The sequence below is a fragment of the Lactuca virosa genome, chromosome 4 (assembly GCF_052849685.1).
Source record: "Lactuca virosa cultivar CGN04683 chromosome 4, Lactuca_virosa_CGN04683_v6, whole genome shotgun sequence".
NCBI classification, from domain to species: domain Eukaryota; kingdom Viridiplantae; phylum Streptophyta; class Magnoliopsida; order Asterales; family Asteraceae; genus Lactuca; species Lactuca virosa.
The window spans coordinates 512,597,984-512,618,606 of NC_136429.1; the positions used below are offsets into that span (position 1 = coordinate 512,597,984).

Sequence of the window (20,623 nt, forward strand, 5' to 3'; positions counted from 1 at the left end):
AAAAATTTCAAGAATCGTAAGTACATATACAAAACTTGAAATTTTGATACGAGCTTTTGAACAAAACTTCGATTTTCAATTTTTTTTTTTTCCATCAAGTATCAAATAAACAAACCAGACTCTGATACCACTGATGGGTTTTGAGCATTCTAACACTCCTATGGTGTACATGCAACCCTAGAAACCTTGGATCTATGTTTGACTAAGATACATGCAAATAATTATTTTTCCAAGGTTCTTATCCTAACTAGCATGTCATGGGATACTTGAATCAAATAAAACTAGTAGAATTACTTACCTTGTAGTAGTAGTTGATTGCTTGGAGTTTGAGAGCCTAGCACCAATAATGTGGATGCCTCAAATGGAAGTCACAAATCACCACAAACTTGGAAACTTGAGAGAATAGTCACAAACTTCTTGAAATCGGCCCTCTTGGTTTACACACATCAACTCGTGCAATTTCAAGAACCAAAGCCTCCTTTATATAGTGTGGTGGATTAGGGTTACATCCATGTAAACCCTAATACCCATGTCTTTTCATTTCCATGAGATCCATGGGTTAAAGCTCCATGGAGTATCCATGGACTTTCCATGTAAGCCTAGCCCATTCCAAATAAGCATTAGCCCACACTATATAAATACAAGAGCCCATATTTAATTAGTCATACTTTTGATCTCTAAATTAATTCTAAATTAATTATAGATCAATACTAATTAAATAATATGATTTTATATTAATATATTACGACTTATAATATATTAATAAATCATAACTTATACTATTCTCAAACGATTATCCATAAATTGTTCGGGTGAAGTGCAACCCAAATGGACCATGCCGGGTCGGGTCAAGTACATACCAAATATAGTTATGGACTTAGACACTATATCCAACAATAACTAAAGAAGGTACACAAGTCGATCGATTAAAGGTAGAAGCAGTGATGAAATGATAGTATCCAAATAATTCTACTAAAAATAGAAGTTTGTTGGATTTGGTGGGGTATTAGCAAAAATTAATTGAAACGAGGCGAGGTTATTGCATATGCTTCAATACAATAAATTGCATTATTTGATTTACCCCATGTATAATTTTGAACTTGCAACGGTTGTTCATGCACTTAAAAACTTGGAGACATTATTTATATGAGACGTAATGTGAACTTTTCACCGATTACAAAAGTTTGCAATATATGTTGACCCAAAAAGATTTTGACATGCATAAAAGAAAATGGATTGAAATCCTCACATGCTATGATTGTGAGATATTCTACTAACGTGTCAAAGACAGCATTATAACAAATGCATTAATTTGGAAAGAAATTAGAGAAAATATAAGAGTTCAAGGATTGCAGATAGAGATTGTACTATCCATTGTTGATACACTGAAGAAAACACAAGATGACATGAGTCAGAATGTAACATAAATAAATAAAGGTTGGTAAAACCCATTATCTTCGAATTAATCAAGATGGATTGAAGACCTTCCAAGAAAGTAGTTGGGTACCATTATATGAGAAGTTCAGAAAGTATTGTTGAATGAAGCTCATAAGTCAAGATACTTGGTGTACCATGGAAGCACCAAGATGTACATTGAAGCATGTTTAACTTGATCGATGGTCAACACCAAACACTAAAGACTATATTACGAGCTAGAGCCATTGGAGTTACCGTAATGGAAACGAGATAACATCATAATGGATTTTATCATAAACTTTCTAGGACAGAGAAAGGGCATGACATGATTTAGGATAGATTGACCAAAAGCATACGTTTCTTGGAAGCTCGCGAAACATGATCTTTGGCAAAAATTGTGGAACTTTATGCTAATAAAGTTGTGAAAGACATGAATTATCATTGTCAATTCCGCCGAATCAGGATAATTGGTTTACATCGTAGTTTTGGAGGAGCTTGTAGTAAGAGTATGAAACCAAACTATGTTTAAGCACCCTTATCACCCACACACCGACATGCAAATTAAAAGAACTATCAAAATATTAGAATATATGCTTCATGCATGTATTTTCAAATTTGATGGAAATTGGGATGACAGGATGAGTATCTCCTGTTAATTGAATTTTCATATACTAATAGTTACAAATCAGTTATTAGGATGGACCTGTTTGAGGCATGACATGGAAAAAAATATCAATCCCTATTGTGTTGGTACAAACGGGAGAGAAAGGCCTTGTCACGATAAGTTTAATTCATAAGTTATAAGAAAAAGTTGAAATGATTCAAGAAACGGATGTTGGTGGCACAAAAAGAGGTTTTGACCTAACTATTGTTAATCTTAGGTAGACATTAAGCCTTGAAACCATATTATAACGAAAGTGAAGTGTAAAGAATCAGTAGAAGACTTGAGGTGACTATTATATGTTATTGTTGCATGCATGAAACATATCTTGAAAGTGTATTATTTGGGGAAATATTAAATTCAATATGAAAACTTGTTTAAGCATCATATACGTGCACTTTTGGGAATAAATCCTATTTTGTGTGTGCGACTATTTCATTTGTGTTGAAGTTTTTTCTATGTGACAATTTCATCTACATGATAGTTAAGCTTTAAGTCAAGGATATACTTTGCAAACCCATTCCATGGTTCCATGTGGGATGGTCACATCTCTCCAAAATGTTTGACTTATGAACTCCACTACATTTTTTGTGCTATTATTCCATCGAACCCATAATAAAAAGTGACTAGTTTTGAGTGTAGAAAACTTGGATTAAAAATCTAAAAGCATGTGCATTACGTAATTTGGTTAAATTTTCAATTGATTATAACTAATGCTTCTTATCTCGATATATCCCACATTTAAAATGATATTGAAATTTTTTTGTGACTTTGACTTTAGAGTTGGACTACTTCCATTATCCAATTTCATTTGAAAGTTAAACCACATGTTACTAACTAGGCTTTTCATGTCTTAGGTTACTATTTTGATATACACTCAAATTTAGAGACCGGAGCATGTACAAAAGAGAATATTGGATATTCTTAAAATTTCAAGTATGTAGTTGTTCACTTTTGAGTTTTGTTTTGTTCTAAGGCTGGAGGGAGTGACACGCTTGCCATGCTCGCCTCCAGCTCGCTAAGGGCGCTAAGCCCACTCCCTACAAATGTGTTAAACTTCTCCCCAAAATAAGGTCGCTACCCTCCTAATGAGAAGAAAAAGAAAGTTGTTGGGAGATAAAGACCTCTTATTGATTATTTTTTTTTCTTTTCTTTTTTTCAAAATAAAAATAACACAAGATTAGATGCTACCACTCCCTACCTTTTTGCTACCAATTTCTTCATCCTACATGGCTAAAAAAAAAAAAAATCCTATGTGACCTTAAAAAATCCTACATGACACCATGCTAAAGATGCTACCACTCATTTCAGCCTAATTAAACACCCTGAAATATTAAACTTTCAAACCTTATTCATGTTATGTAAATTGTTGGGGACCTAAAATAACTCTTTAAAAATGTTTAAATGTTTTCCAAAGACATTTTTTTTTCTAACTCATACGATGTGAGTTTCAATGATGACGTACAACCTATCCAAAATTTCCTCAAAATTTCTGCGACATTTTACGAAATGTATGTGAATCCAACAAAAGACCAAATGTCAAATAAAAGGCACATTTGGTACATATTTGCAAATCGGAAAAACAGATATATATACCAAAATATACCTGGTTATTATATTAATAATGTTGGAAGATGGTCAATTCTTAAGAAGACGTTTTCCAATTTGTTCGTTTTTTTATGATTATTTCATTTTCTATATATCAAACTAAATAAGTTAATTTTTATAACTTAACACAAAGGACAAAATATATAAAAATACAACCATTTATAAAAACTCTTACATTTTGTTTTTATTTAGAAAAACACTTCTATTTTCATTTACTTTTCACATTTACTCAAATATACAGTTTAACAAAAAAATTACTAGTTATTTTGTGACATGACATTTATATTTTTTATTTTTGGGTTAACTGAAAACAAAAATAAATGACGTTGCCTCTTGTGTAAGGTAAAACATGATAAATATATTACTTATTGAATGACCATTTACTCAAACAAAAATAAAATCATGTTACAAAATAACCAGTAACTTCTTAGAAAAACTCATATTTAAATAAGTTTAAAAAATAATAAAAAATGTAAAGTTTTTAATACATATAAACAAAACGTAAAAGATTCGCGAAAAAATATTGATAGGTAAATGGTTGCACAAATGATAAATCCACTAACTTGAAAATGGGCCGTTTCCAATTGACTAAGTTAAGTCCATCATGAATCGCAAATTACTTTTCTCCCTCAAGTTTCCCTCTCATCGTCTGATAAATCTAGGGTTTTAAAGCAAAGGGTTTTTGAAAATTTCCGATCTTTCTTCGCCCCAATTCTGTCAAAATCATAAGCCAAACACATTCGCAGCAGCGGTTGAATCTCTGTTACAGCAATGGCGTTTTCGTTCACGCCACCACAACAACAAACATCACTATTTCAACCCCAACAACAACATCAATCGCCGTTTCAACCGAGTGGCGGCAGCCCCTTCTTTCAACCACAGCAACAACAGCTTCTGCAACAGCAACAGCAGCAATTGCCGCAGCAACAGAATCAACTTTTTCTGTTTACAAATGAGAAGACTCCGGCTAGCTACGGGACTAAATGGGTCGACCTCCACCCCGATTCTCAGAAGTTTCTCCTTCAAATCGAGTAAGATTTATATGCATCCATGACTTGCGTTTTTCCTTTTTGTTGATTATACAATGAATTTATCAAGATCACATGAAGAATCGATGTTCCTTTATTAGACGTATGTTTCCGTTGCAATTTCAATGTCAATGAGTCTGATTTTCCGCCTTTAAATAGATCAGGATTCACAACACGTTTGCTAACTTATTGAATTTTCAAAACACAGCTGCAGTTAGAATGATATCGGTGTGGATTTTGCACAAACTTAATGAATTCTGAATTTGAATGTTACTTGTAACAGAGAGAGAATACTGGAGTATAGAGATGAAAGCCAACGTTTGGATCAGTGTGGAAGACTCTATGATTCTTCAGTCTTCAATGATGGCTTTGAGCTTGATGCAAGTCACATTGTTCAGGTACTTTCTTCTTAGTGTAAAAAGTAATGAAAAAAACTTCTTATCGACTTCATTTCAACAGGAACTTGGTGGAATCACTACGGCCATGGATCGACAAAAGCTTCTATTACAAGAACTCACATCAAATGTCAAAGACATGCTAAGAAACACAGAGATTGCTGTTCGTTCCTTCATGATCCTCAGTTCCAGGTTTCAACACCCAAACAAAACCTCCACCACAACACCACCACAAGCTCCCGGAGCCCCGCCAACCACCACCACCACCACAACCCAACCTACAACCTCCGCCATAGTACCCGTATATGATTTCTACACCGGCCTCCCTCGCAAACCCTCCCCATTCTTCCAACAAACAGTTGCCAGATTTGATAAATATCTTCATGAATGCCGCCAGTGGGTCGAGGAGTTAGAACAGCTGCTTCTAGAATCTTCCAAGAACAACTCCATGAATTCCAACCCTTCGTTGCTGGAATCTCTTCCAAAAGTCATGTCAAACGTTCATGACTTCTTTGTGTATGTAGCATCAAAGGTAAATATATAACTAATAAACAAACAATTAGGATTTTCAAATTTTCATGAATCATGATTTGCTTTATGATTTCATACTTTTTTTTTTGAAAAGGCGGAGAGTATTCATCAGTATATGGAGTCAATGAAAACCGCATATCTTTCTGATCAACGTGGAAGAGGAGACACAAACGATCCGTTTCTCGAAGCTGACCGGAGGGAAACCGCGAAACGGGCAGCTGCTGCCCGAAGGGTACATCCGACATTACATCTCCCTTCTAACTCACAGCCATCTGGCACGTTACTTGCCAGCTCAGCAACAACTGCTACTGCCACATCATCTGCTGCTGCTGTTACGCCACCTGTAGGGGCTGCTGCCAATGTGGCGTCTGGTTCAGGGCTGTTTAGTACTCCGTTTGGTGCCACGTCATCGTCTTCTTTGTTTTCAACTCCTGCTCCTTCTGCCCCGTCATCAAATTTGTTTGGATCGAGTGGTGGGACCCCTCAAACATCGATTTTTGGGGCGTTTTCGACTTCGACACCTGCGGTGGGGCCCACAGCGACAGGTGGCGGATCCCTGTTTTCTACACCGTTTGCTTCAAATCCTGCAAGTGGAGCCTCAACATTTTCTACACCATTTGGTACAGGTAAATTTTTTTTTTTATTTTTTTTGATGAATTGTAATTTACAAACATCTAAAATTTGTCTAATTTCTTGTTAAAATAAGGGTCTGTTTGGTATGATGGAATAGAATGAGTCGTTATGTAAAATTAGAAAACTAAATAAATGAAGAAAAAATGTTAATTTGTAAAAATAAACTTCAATCATATATAGATATATTGTTAAACAATGTGCATATAAATATAGTCAAAAGAAATTTGTTATCATTCAAAAAAATAGACAAAATTACGTAAATGGTCCCTATGGTTTACCAAAGTTTACAAACTCAGTCCTTGCTAATTTTTTTGACGAAGATTGTCTCTGTGGTTTCCAAAATTTGCGTGAATGGTTGGAAATACTAAAGTAAAGGTGTGAGCAAAAAGGACCATTCGAGCAAGTTTTGGAAACCATAGGGACCATTTTTGTCAAAAAAATTAGCCAGGACTGAGTTTGTGACCTTTGGTAAACCATAGGGATCATTTATGTAATTTTGTTAATGTATGTTTGTTTATTAATTTGTTAAATTTTGGTGTGAATTGAATATAGGGGCAGCAACAGGATCAGGGGCAAGCTTTAATACTCAATCAGTAAGTCAAAGTTTTCGTTGACTGTCTTAAATTGAAGCTACTAGATTTGTTTATTACTTGTATGTATTTTAATAGAAATAGATGAAAGTAGGATGCTATAAATATAATAAACAAAACCAATGAAAGTATTTTTTTTTTTTTTGTATCTAACAATGTATTTTTTTATGGTTGTTACTAATAGTAAAAATTGTCATGTTAATTACAGAAAGCAAGAGGTAAAAGTCGCACAGGAAGGAGGTAGAATATTTGGGTGTCATTTTTTTCCCCCTTGTTTTTGTGTGTGTGTGTGTGTGTTTTAGAGTATTTTAACTAATTATTGTAATTTGTACCCCAAAAAAATGTGAAAATTGAAGAACAATGAGGTCCATTGTTTTAAATAGTAAACATATATTTTTCCTAATTGCTTGAAGTGTTTAGAATATTTAATTTTGTAGATCATTATAAAGTTCTATAGTTGTGGTTTCTTTAAAAGATGCACCAATACTTTTGTAGATCATTATAACACACAGTTTGAACTCGTCAAATCGACATGTCATTATATCATTATAACCTGTTTGTGTCTGGCCAAATACCCAAAAATAAAAAGTTTTTGACAATATAATGGTATATGAAGAACCAAAAAAAAAATTAGGGTTAAAACATAAAAAAGCTGTATATATAATTGTTTTTATGACATTAACCTAATTTTAATATATCATTTTGATATTAATCACATTTGTTAATGGAAAAAACTTGAAACCGAAGAATAATGAAACCAAATTGAAAAACACAGTATGTAATGACTGTAAAGACCGAACTGAAAAAGACCCGTCCTAAAAAAACCTGACCGTTTCGAGAACAACCTGAGACTACAGTGTACACCTCTATTTTCACATCTGAAAGAGAAGATATAAGTATATTTTCACATCTAAAAGAAAAGATATAAGATACTTGGGCCCTATAGTATAACATAAATTTAAGTTTTGAAGTTTGAAAAGTTGAGGCTTGGGCCATTAAGGTGTGCAAATCCCAAGTGCCAACCCTCAGTTAGGCGTGTGCAAAAAAACCGGTTCAGGAACCGAACCGGTCGCTGAACCGGAAACCGGTTTAGGCCTGAACCGGTTCACTTAAGAACCGAATCGCATATGAACCGAACCACCGGATCCGACCAATTTGCCCTTTTTACCCTTGAGACCGGTTTGGAACCGGTTTTTTTTTATCTGGTTTGCTGAACCGGTTTGCTGAACCGGTTTGAACCGGTTTTCGAGAGTTACCGTTTTTCCTATTTTCCGTTATTAGCCTAAAAACAATAAAAACAAAAAAAAAATTGAAAAAAACTCATTCCTATTTTTCAGTTATTAGCCTAAAAACAAAAAAAAAATTGAAAAAAACTTTTTTTCCGTCGAACCGGTTTTGAACCCTTTTTGAACCGGTTTAAGAAACAGTTTTTGGACCGGTTTTTTGAACCGGTTTTTTTTGAACCGGTTTCTAGAGAACCGAACCGGTTTACATATGTTCGGATTATTTTGAGGCTGAACCGGTTTAGAACCGAACCGGTTTAGAACCGGTTTTGACTAAGTTGACCAGAACCGAACCGGTTTTCTGAACCGGTCCGGTTCAGAAAAAAAACCGGTTTGTGCATGCCTAACCCTCTAAATGTTGTAAGTTGCAACTGTTGCAACATATTTTTTCAATGGTTTGGTGAAATACTTAACAAATTTTTATACATATCATGTTATTTTAATTTTATTATATAACGAATACAAAAATAAAGTAAGAAAAGTTGATATTATTTAAAAGTACAATATTTTTCTCCATCTTGGTTATTTAGGTTTTTTGGATATTAAAAACTCAACCTTGTCTTATAATTTTTTAAACCCCGTACTTTTTTGAGGAATATGATTGGAAATACCAACAAGATTATTTTTAGTTTCCGAAAATTCTTAAAAAGAAGGTTCACTAATAGATATAAGAAGAACTTCGGCTATATTTCAAGCAAATACGTTTGTATTTGTTCTTCACGATGTGGTGTAGTTTTGTTCTTCACGACAATACAATATTGTTATTAACAGAAAAACATATTCCTAAGTTACCGTAAATCACATCATCCCTTTGAAGTAATATGAGTTTGCCTCCATTGTGTCTTTATTTATTTATTTATTTATTTATTTATTTACTACATAAGCGGCCGCTATATGACATTTCAACGACATATATCCTTCAACCATAACTAAACTAGCACATCTTTTGTATTGTTTTTATTCCCTAATACTATTCATTTTATTAACCAAGTTGAAAAATTCTCAAATGTGTTGTTTGACCATGCGATCAAATTAGTATATGAAAATATGTGAAATTTGAAAAATACAAAATTGAATAGTGATAATTTACCGGACAAATTAAGAAGATTATATGAATATAAGATTCAAGAACATGAAATTTTCCGAAAATACAAGATTAGAGAACGTTTTTTGAGTTGTGTCGCTAAACCAACTAATCCCTATTTATACATATACTAGAGGCGCAGTATGGTCAAACAAGTGCCAAAATGGCATGAAACGGACATATATCCATTAGGATTAAAAATGCACAAGACTGAAAGCATGCCCTATAAGTGGCATATCAAGTTTAAACCTGAGTATCATTTTAATTGGTGTCATAGTATTAGGATTTATCTTTTTCTTTTTTGTTGATTGTAAGAGTGTTGTTTCCTTTTTTGGTGGGAGCTAATGTCTTATGCAACCAAGACTCATCAAACTCGAACTCACATTACCAAATGTGGCCGAGTTCTCGACGAAGTTCAAACAGATACATACCTACGTGCCAACTTGGATCTACTTGATGAATGACAAAAAATAGTTGGACTATAATACGCAACATACAAAACCCAAACATAAAAAATACTATAACAACCGGGTCAAAGGCCATGCGTTCAAAGTTGGTGACTTGGTCATACTAAAAATTAGGCCAACCGCAAGGCAACCTTGAAGGACCATACCGCATAAAAGAAGCCCACGAAGCAGTTTATATACACTTGAACATTTTGATGGACAATAAATATCTAGAACACGAAACATTGAAAATTTAAAGCAATTCAGTTTCTAGAAAACGCTTAGATTTTTTTTTTTTTAAAATAAAAATTTATTTTAAAATGATCAAAACTGCTACCAAGCTACTTGGTACAACTGCAAACAAACTTAAACGTACATTTATGTACACAAAAACACCATAACTACCAATCATTTGGTAAAATGAGAATTCAATATGATCTCCAGTCACTTTGTGACATGTTAAAGGGAAACCAAGTCCCTTCTCGTTCCATTCCAGTAATGGAAAAAGGCAATTTAAAGTCGTATTCTAACTAATCTCGACACTTCAAACAACACCCATTCGTTAAGCCCATTATAGAAATGACACTAAGAAGCATCGAGACAAGCCCTATTCTAATAATGGGAAAACCAACCGTTCTCAGTTTAATGGCCCCCCGAGCCTAAAAAGGATCACAATCCTATATACTTAATAAACGTTTTGATAATAACATACAAATTTATTAAGAGAACTGCCCGCCAAAAAAATTGTTCTATAAGAAAGGAAGTTAACAAGCAAGTTCAAAAGACCCGACTCACAATAGGTTACACAAACAATTTATTCCATCACCATGATACCAACATTCAAACAAAAGCATACTACTCAACCTAATCAAAATTCGAGCTCTCAAAATCCTCACCTATCCAAGCCCGAAAGTTTTGGATGTTCATGTCCTCCATTCTTAACAAAGACACATGGTCACCAACAATAAGATCTTTAATGCAAGACTTTATCTCTATATGCTATTATTCAGAAGAGCGTGCACATTACTTGAAGGGGAAGTTATGATCAACTCGAAAGCCCAATTAGCAATACCTCTACTGCTATATTGTGGTCATGCCACCCAGACACGACCAAGAAATGCAAGAAAACCAGGAAACTCTAAAACTCGTTCCACATGACGAAACATACCTACACTACACAACCAAGAAAACTCTCCCGAAGAAGTTTCCAAACAATTAACTAACTCTTTTCTCTCTCCCGACAAGATCTTCACCTGACCTGTGAATTAAAGCCTTTCACCAAGAACATCAAGAACATATTGTCTATGTTCAAGCACTTTACCTTGAAGTTTAATAAGCCTCTCACCATACGTTTTTAACGTAATACATGTTTTCATAAAGATTACAATATAGCATATGTATGTGTGTGTTGTGTAGCTTATGCCATTTTCTTGAATAATAAACCTTGTCGATACATATACACAAGTAGTAGAAGCTATGATTTAAAAGTGGCTAAGAAAACAAAATTTACGAAGTTCATGACGCGACAAAAAAGGGGTCGCGACGCGTTTTTGAAGCGGTGTTTTTAGTTACGTAAGTTAAACAGTAAGGACAACGTACTTATGGCGGAATGTGACATGAAGAGGACTTGACGCAATGTGACTGAAAGTAGACTACCCTTTATTATTAGTGATGAATGTTGATTGATGGGAAATGAAAGTTTCGTGAATAACCGATGATTGTGACGTGACCAAAGAATGCTCGCGATGCGACAATGTTGCAGACATAAAAATTAGAAAACAGTTCATTTAAGATATTATCTATTTTCTCTCTAAAAAAACACACATATATAGGTGAGTTACACATACTGAAGCTGGAGGAAGGCTTGGAGAAAAGGGGTTATAAGATTTAACCTATCATTTCACTAATCTAAGGTAAGGTATCCTTAATCTTCAAGCTAGTTTGTGCTATCTTTGGTGAAATTAAAGAGATGGGTATAAACCCAAAGATGTAATCCGAAGATTTTAGATGAAATTTGTGTTATGGATGTTGTTGTAGCTTCAATACTTCCATGAATATGGTATTATGTGATTTTGGTGGTGAGCTTGAGAAAGTATATGCTAAATCCTAACTTGACAAACCCTTGAATGGTGAAATTAAGTCTATGAGTTAATTAATTAAGTTGTTAGGAGTGATTTGAAGTAGATAATAACTCATATTGATGAATTGATTAAGTTATATGAACTAGTTGGATATAGTTATGCATTAAAGGGTTGTACCTTGTGCATCATGGGCTGTATGTTCATATATAAGAAGGTTGTCTTGATGGGTTAAGACATATAAAATGATTTAATTGATGTGTAGGTGGAAAATATATAATTGGTTAACAAATGTAGTTTAATATTGTATTATGTATTGTGTAATGGATTGTAATACAGGAATATATGTGTATTTCAGTGAGTCAAGTGAAGGGGATGGCCAAGCAAGGAAGTCCGAACTTGAAGTATCATCTGTAGAACCTTATGGTGGACATTATATATTTTATGTATGTATTAACTTGGATGATATAAATCTAGGTGTAAAATGCCATATGGTATTACTAAGTGTAAGGTGAAAAATATATTGAATATCTCTTAGGTGTAATTTGTTCTATAATGTTATACATAATATACATTTTGTGATATTAATTGGTGAAAAATCTATGTCACATAAAGGAGTATCTTGTGACAACTTCTAATGTATTGGCGAGCCTTATAAAAGGTGTTTAAAGGCAATAATTGTGCGGTGTATGAATGTAATTGGTGTTAATTAATATTAATATTAAATTGCTGAAATATAGGTAATGAATTTATTTAATAACTTGGTGTAAAAGATAGACGTGTCTAATTTATATTGGACTAATACATAGTTGTGTCCGATAAATTATGGCTTAATAGAAAGTTGTGTCTAATAGCTAGAGGTACGATAAATAGACTATTGGTGATATATCCAATGCAAGTGGCAACAAATATTTATTGGTGATGTGTCAGTGATATATCCAATGCAGGTGACAACATATATTTATTGGTAGTGTGTCAGTAATATATCTAATGGTAACAAATATTTATTGGTGATGTGTCGGTGATAAATCCAATGCAGGTGGCAACAAATATTTATTGACGATGTGTCGGTGATATATCCAATGCAGGTGGCATAGGATATTTATCAGTTAGGTGTTGGTGATATATTGAATACAGTTGACAAAAAATATCTATCTAGTGATTTAATAATGGAAATGCCTAATGCGGTGGCTGTGGGTATCAATTTGGCATTGGTGTCGGTTATATATTATTTACTTGTGGCATTAGGGTAAGCCACAAGTCGAGTACTTGGTAATAGCGGAGTATATTAATTATAGTGTGTTGAGTAGAATTATATAGTAATATTAATAAGAAGTAATTTACTACATAAACAATACCTTTATGTATTGCTTAATGAATAGGGTAGTCACACATTGGATGTTTGTGACCACATACTTGGTGTTAGAAAGGTTATCCATCTTAGATATATGAGGAACAACTTTTCTAGAGCTCTGCTACACCTCCAACGATGTCGGTCCCGCTCAGCCTTTATATCGACCATACGTTCTATCTGGGAAATAGCCTCAATAGCAATCCGAATTGCTCAAGAAATGCATACCTAATAAATAAGAGTATTTCTGCATGCGTATTCATCGACATGTCATTGCTACTTTAAACTAAACTCTCCATGGATACGCTGTTTCTCCATGTATGATCTCGATGAAACACTAAACCACTTACACTACTAGACATAGATCCAACCGGTGGGCATATCTAACCATATCGAGCCTATATTTGAACCCCGAGAGTTAAACAAAACATCCCTAACCATATCGAGCCTATATTTGAACCCCGAGAGTTCTTTATAGTGAACTGCATGCTCTCCAAAGAGTCCAAACATGCCTTGCGACACAACGGACATATCTCGTCAGCTGAGAATATTGGAATCATGAGCCGCTATTTGAGGATAGTATGATACTCCACAGAAGACATATGTTGGCCAAGCCCATCTATAGGGATAGCTAGAAGAAAATCTTAAGCATGTGGTGCACGTAAGCACTAGAAAACCGCTTTCTGCCAAGCCGTCATGTCGAGATGCACTTCCATATCTTGGACAATTTTACGAAAAAGGGCACTCGCCAGTGTATTCTAGGATTTAAGGGGGGCGGTGTCTTTAGTAGTAAAACTGCTAAGGTCAAAATCCAGAAGCTTGTTACGAAGAGAAGCCAATACACAATCATAATTAGAATCCATACCATATATGCAACTATCCCGTAAGATGTGGTATTGCAATACCCAAGATTGGGTCCTTGAGGCAACAAAAGCATATGAGGTAGCCTCTACTGCCGAGTATAAACCCAAACCTCCAAACCTAATGGGTAAGGGAGAAATTCGCCACTGTATGTCGCCAAAGAAAGGGACACCACAAACCACAATGTCCTCAATCGCCCCACACAACCCATTGTCAAATAATATTGCCGCCTCCTCCATGTGAACGGGTTGGCACGTCCTCAGACCAAAGAAAAGCTTAGCAATACCCATACAAGACCGAAGCAGAAGGAGCTCACTTTGGGGGTCAGTCAATTGTGGAAGAAGGCACATCAAATTCACAGCGTTTTCGGCTCTCTTTATGGCTAAGGTGCTAATGAAACTATAATCTCTACTAACAACTCCCCCAAGAAGTTTCACCCCCAAAGGCGGCCTCCCGATGCCAGCTAGCGGGAATAGCCCCTCACATAGCTTCCTACCATCACACGAGGGCCAAAAGAGCTCGGTTTTCTTGATATTTAGTTGAAGGTCCAATTTTGGGCCAATCATCGTAATGATGTCCAACGCTTTGGCCACCTCCTCCGAATCTCCAATAAGTGTGCCATCATCAAGGTACCATGCATGGAGAAGAATCTTGCAATTGTCTATAATATTATGCAAGAGCGGGTGCAACACAAGGGCAAAGAGAAGTGGTCCCAAGGGGTCTCCTTGCTGAACCTCAGTAGTGGACCAAATATGTGTGTTGCCTAGATACAACCTTGCTGCCTGACTATATAGGAATTCTACCCACAAGGATATAGAAGGACACCTCAATCTGACATCATGAAGTAATGCGGATCTGTCGACAAGGTTAGAGGAATTAGAGAAGTCCACGGTAAACATGGGGAGAGATCCGTCATCGTGATGCTCATTCAACACCCTATTGGCGCTCTGTAATACGACCTCAGCGCCACCCGGCACCTCGACCCCGAACTGAAAATCATTGAGATACTTGGCCATTTATTTACCAACACCTTTCATAGCCAACATGGAAACCAAACGTCTCCATATAGTACCTACTGCAATAGGCCGTATTCCATTGTTATGTTTTAAGAGCGGCGTGAGAGGAGCAGAGGCAACAAATTCTGCCAAACTCGAAGGGCATCTTCCTGCTAGCCATAGATTAACCATATATTTAATAACACATAGGAGGTATTTGGCTATAGCCGGACCTTCTCCACAAAGGGCATCCAAAATGTGTTGAGCTCTTAACCCATCTCTCCCACACGAGGTACCTTTAGGGAAGGATTTAATTCCCCCAAGGATATTGTCAACATCTACTACAAGGGGAGGTTATGAAAATATGGTATTGGGCATGGAAGGCGGTGGCTTGTATGGATGCTTATCCTCCAATGCCTTCGTGGTATTACCCCCAAATGGAGCAACCCCCGAAGAACATAAAACTTTCACTGCTGCTGTAAAATGTCCATCGGTAACCTTACGAAGACATTGCCTGACATTGGTGTTGCCCAGTGTTCTTTCCTCCTGAATGTACTCTTCTTTTTTGCCTTGTTGCTCTAGTCTTGCATTGTCAACTAAGTTTTTAACTAGCTTGGCGATACCGTCTTCAGTCCCCCAAGTAGCTAAAGCGCTTAGGATATTACGATGTTGCAAAGACTTCCTGTTCCCAGACCTATTTTCTTGCCCATTCTTGGGTTTGAACACCTGAAGAGTACACCTAGGAAGAATTAACAAAGCAACCCATGCTTCAACGGACCCGAGATGAGCAGCCACCTTGGAAAGGGATGCTTTCAAAGCTTGAGAGAAAGCCATACGACAGTTATGAGGGATGCTTTTGACAGTGGTGATAGGTAGTTTACAAACACGATCAAGTAGCTAAGCATCCATCACCAACCCATCATTGAGGTCGACTTCCGGTTCATTGGGCAGCAGCTTTGAAATGCCAACAATATGCCCGCTCATGTCATCAGCCCCATCAATAAACTTAATCAAATCACCCGGGTGGTGACATGAATGACTCAGGGCATGAAGCCTCATGCAATTCCCACATATCCATTGACCAAACTCCTTCAAAGTTGCTGCCACAGACATAAACAATCCATGGTCAGAAGTAATAGCCTCCCGTAACACAACTCTGCGTTCATCTGGATGAAGGTGCAAGCTCTTGAGATGAGATATCATACGGGAAATCCCTTTGCTTCCAAAAATACCATTTGGGCAACAGTGAAACCCCCGAAAAGGACACGGCCAAGTCCCGCTCTCAAAGGAATGGGAGGATGCCATAAACACATAAATAAAGTTTATTTAAGCCTCAAGGCGAGACTCGAGATTAAAAGAACTAACCTAAATAAAAATGTGACACTCCAACAAAAGGTTGGAGTGTGCACAATGAAACCCACACGAGACAGAAAATCTACATCTACTTGAGTCGAAAATTGGCTGCAACACTTGGAAACCTCATTTAGGCATTTTATCAAGCACATGGAGGGCAGAAAAAGAAACACCTTGTTTGCATCATGAAGCCTTATTTTTTTTTTTTGCCCAAATGCAATCTTGAAGAGGGAAGCAAGCAATCAAGACACTAAATAAATGCTGAAGATGATCAGGTGGATTTTTTTTGTGTTTTTGTTTTTTGTGTTTTTTTTAATCAAGAGAGGATATCTGCTACGAAGTTCATGCCTCTAGATCCAAACAAATATGAAGTGATCTCCTTACATGAATCTCGGTTACTGGATGAAGATAAAAGAGAAAGTAGAGGCGATTTTCCCATTGTAGATTCGTATTAAACTAAGCGAGCATTCAATTCGTATTTGTTCTGATTTGTCTTCCCATATGCTTCGTATGTTTCGCCTTATAAATAGCTCCTTCAAGGGGCGGATTTACAGAACATAAAGACCTATGCCATTTTGCTGCAAAAAATTAAACCACTCCCATGTAGGTGAAAAAAGGTAGAAGTAGTGAAAACGGTTCATCTCCGGGACAATGTTACTGAGCATAGAAGCTTGAATATGAAAACGAGCCATATAACATTCGACTACAACTAACAAAAGTGAATGACATGAAAAGTAACCACATTATAGATAAACATCAACAAAAGGTAGTTAGAGTCCCAGTTATAAAGCTCTTACATACACACCCAATATGCTAAGCAGAGCCATTGTGATGTCATCGTACTTCCCATACAACTCAACTCCATCATTTTTAGATATGTCATATCAACGACATATGTCACCAAGCTGCTCCCCGATGACAGTAGAAGCGACGTTCAAAATATATTGATTGTCATCTATGGACACAAGTCTCGAATGCTTAGAAACAAAGGAAGAAGAATCAGTTTGGAGGCGAAGAAGAAAACGATAATGTAAAAAGAGAGGGAAAACCCTCCTAGGAAAATGCTAGGGGCAGCCATAACCTCCTTTATGATAAATGATATAGTTGCCACAACGACGACAAGACATAAAATAGTCCACCAGTCAAATAAAAGTCATCACCGCTATCCGGATGGAATAAATCTGTTAAATGTACCTTAAAAAAGAACTAGCTACGTCCACCAGACTAGGGGGACTTAGTAGTGTACCAAATTAGTAGACTCTCACTTCGACACAAAATATCCACTCTCGAGCCAAACAACTACATATTGCATATGAGACTGAAACTTGTCGCACACGCTAAAATATCACGCCATATATTTGACGCCCACGACTCTGCCACAGGATCGTACGCCTCCCACAAATCCACTCAATGCTAAAATATGAAAAGAAGACAATACCATGTGCAAACAAACAAAACATTGTCTCCTCACTAACACTATAAATACCTCCTCCATAGAAGGTGTTAGTAAGCAAAAACTTACTCCAAAATTCTCTCTATCACACTTAGACACTCTCTTTAGTATACACACCAAACTTAGGCGTCAGGGTGTAATTGCTTGCTGGACACATCCCCAGATTAAAGGCTGGACTTAACCTTTCTTTGTCATAAACATGTTTTGAATCGATTAGCTCAAGAAAGAAGATTCCGAATTCTCTATTTTTCCATCCAAAACCCTCTTCATCCGGGACTTGATTGCATCAATATTCATAATACCATGTACTTCTATTGGGTCAAGATATATTGACGGATTTGGGGTTGACACTAAACCGATTTGAAAACAACATAATCAAAGCTATAACAACTCCCACTTTAACACTTAACCCCACCAACCATAATCACACCATTATCATAATAACCGTAATTTGCTTATGTTTAGTCAATCGATTAGGTATGTCTATCGGGTCCCACTACATTATTGATCTCTTATGAAAGCATATAAGGGAAAGCACTTGCACACGAAATCATGTATACAAAAGTAGCAAAGCTAAGAACTTGATTTTGCAATATAGTTATATTCTTTTAACAAATTGTATAACAAAATGTATTTCTTATTTGTTTATGCAACACGTTCAGTAAAATAATTTAGCAATTTAAAGAAATATTACTTTATTGTATATATAAATAATAAATGTTTCCCCTCTTATAATATCCATCCAAGACAGATTTAGATAGTGATTATATGTTTAAGCATAAAGCTTTATTAGTTTTATATTGCAAGTGGATAATCCAAATGAATTAAATTAGGATTAAATTAGGTGTGAATATGATGGCGATCAGAAAATATTGTAGATGACATTGACATATGCTTGCATTGATTGGAGTCAACAAAGACTCACGATATATGATAGATTTTTGAATTGATAGGAATTCAAAATTTACCAATAAATTACATATATATGTCAACTTTAAGTGGTTGCAAGGGTCAATTCCATCTATTCTCATTTCATTTCTCGTTTCCACGACATAATAATATCCTAAAATTGGACCCATACATTTAGAATTAGAAACCAAAAAGATTTAAGCAATTAATCAACGCGTGACATAGGAACACAAATGCAAGTAAAGAATTTAAAAGACAAACCGGTGGGGAATAATATTAAATGCCTTTAATGTATCTCATATTTCCTAATATAAGTATAACTATCCTCCATATAAAGTAATTGCATCCACAATAAAGAATTTTAACAAGAAAGTTGAATAAGATAACAAATATAATTTTCATTCAATGGATAAAATTTTATCATTATACGATAGAAGTGGGCGCGTCATCCAACGCATAGTGCACATCATTGTGTGAACACCAACCCAATGGTGGCGCGGTTGACGTCCTTGTGAGGGGTAAAAATCCCCCTCGTTAAAGTAAGAAAAACTCATTTTTTTTAAACCAAATTCATATGAATACCAACCTATATTTTACATCTTTCACTTACTATTATATTCAATACAATTCTTTCTATTTCTCTTATAAACCTTTGGATCAATTTGGTTATGAAACATAAATGATGACCTATATGCAAATGTTGAACATGGAGCCAAAACCAAACATCTCAGCAAAAGATCTCGAGACGTTCAACAAAAATGAAAGATTAAACTGGTGAAAAATTGGGCTTTTAATATTTCGCATGTAAGTTTATTTTAGTTGTTATTTAAATATTCAGTAATTTTATTTTTAGTTTTTTTTTAATTAAGACAGTTTTATTTTCAGTTTTATTAATGTATTTTTATTTGAATTACTAAAAGTAAATTTTAATTATATAATTTTTTTGTATTAAAATAATTAAGAAGCTAAAATGATATTGGTGACATGGAGTGGTAATAATTTTCAAAAGTTGTGAGTAAAAAATGATCGGAAATGATATGGCTATGACATGACTTCATTTTTGGAGTGGTTAAGTGGTGACCACTCCTGATAGCTTTATAAAATACCATTGAGATTTAGTGGATTTGAAGTTCTATAACTATTGAACTATCAATGAGAAAAACAAACGTTTTCTAATTCTTAAATAAATATTATAAATTAGTTTTGGTAATATTCTATTAAATTTTATAGAGTTTATTGAATTGTAGGAAAAAAAATTAATAGAGTTGTATCAAATGTAAAATTATAATGTGAACGTCCATTAAACTATATAGATATCTATGCATTGAGGATGTAATTAGTTAAAGAAAAACATAACTTCAATTTTTATCAGTTTCTCAAGTTTTAAGTATGAACAAGATTGCCTTTCATGCTATATTTTATTGTTTGAAGTAAATGCAATATTGGATGATTTGTTTTCTTATGAACAACCTAATAACATAATCAAACAAGAATTATGCTAAAAATAAATATAGACTTCATGGGACAACATGTTCCTCATAAGATTACTTATTTTGTCTCATCAATTCTTGAATTTGGGCCCCCTTTTAAACAAATATGAATTCGATAGCTGACTACCACTAAGTTTTGTCCACTATGTAAAGACTATGATCTTACAACTTAACAGAATTTGCAATTCTTATCATCTACATACATCATGATGATGATCATCATCATGCTCATGATGGTTTGTTTTCTCATCATGTTATGTCTACATGATGTATACATGATACTTCACATATATGTTTTACATGTACTTAAGATCTAAAAACTAACAAATAGTACTATATATGGCTGCCAACTTTCTTTAACTTTAAATTAATATATTATGTATATGAACAATACGACATATTTTCAATTAAGGTTTGAGTATGTACGACTATAGAAAGTTCTGTTATTGATTTATCTG

The 20,623-nt window shown here is 35.1% G+C and overlaps 1 protein-coding gene and 1 pseudogene across 1 annotated transcript; both read left to right on the forward strand.

Moving 5' to 3' along the window:
* Window positions 1-20,623, forward strand: part of LOC145107049 (uncharacterized) — a 161,034-nt pseudogene that overhangs the window by 124,244 nt on the left and 16,167 nt on the right.
* LOC145109400 (hydroxyproline-rich glycoprotein family protein) lies at window positions 4,278-7,265 on the forward strand. Its single transcript, XM_079046538.1, has 6 exons — window positions 4,278-4,716; window positions 4,997-5,111; window positions 5,173-5,640; window positions 5,734-6,265; window positions 6,825-6,865; window positions 7,071-7,265. Exons 1-6 carry the CDS (start codon window positions 4,457-4,459, stop codon window positions 7,104-7,106), a joined length of 1,452 nt encoding a protein of 483 aa, XP_078902664.1. The 5' UTR covers window positions 4,278-4,456; the 3' UTR covers window positions 7,107-7,265.

What these genes read in the sequence shown, in the direction of transcription:
- LOC145109400 (XM_079046538.1), top strand. Translation starts at nt 4,457, where the DNA reads ATGGCGTTTTCGTTCACGCCACCACAACAACAAACATCACTATTTCAA. An exon ending in AAGTTTCTCCTTCAAATCGA is followed by an intron (nt 4,717 to 4,996) that starts GTAAGATTTATA and finishes TACTTGTAACAG; the next exon opens with AGAGAGAATACTGGAGTATA. An exon ending in CAAGCTTTAATACTCAATCA is followed by an intron (nt 6,866 to 7,070) that starts GTAAGTCAAAGT and finishes TGTTAATTACAG; the next exon opens with AAAGCAAGAGGTAAAAGTCG.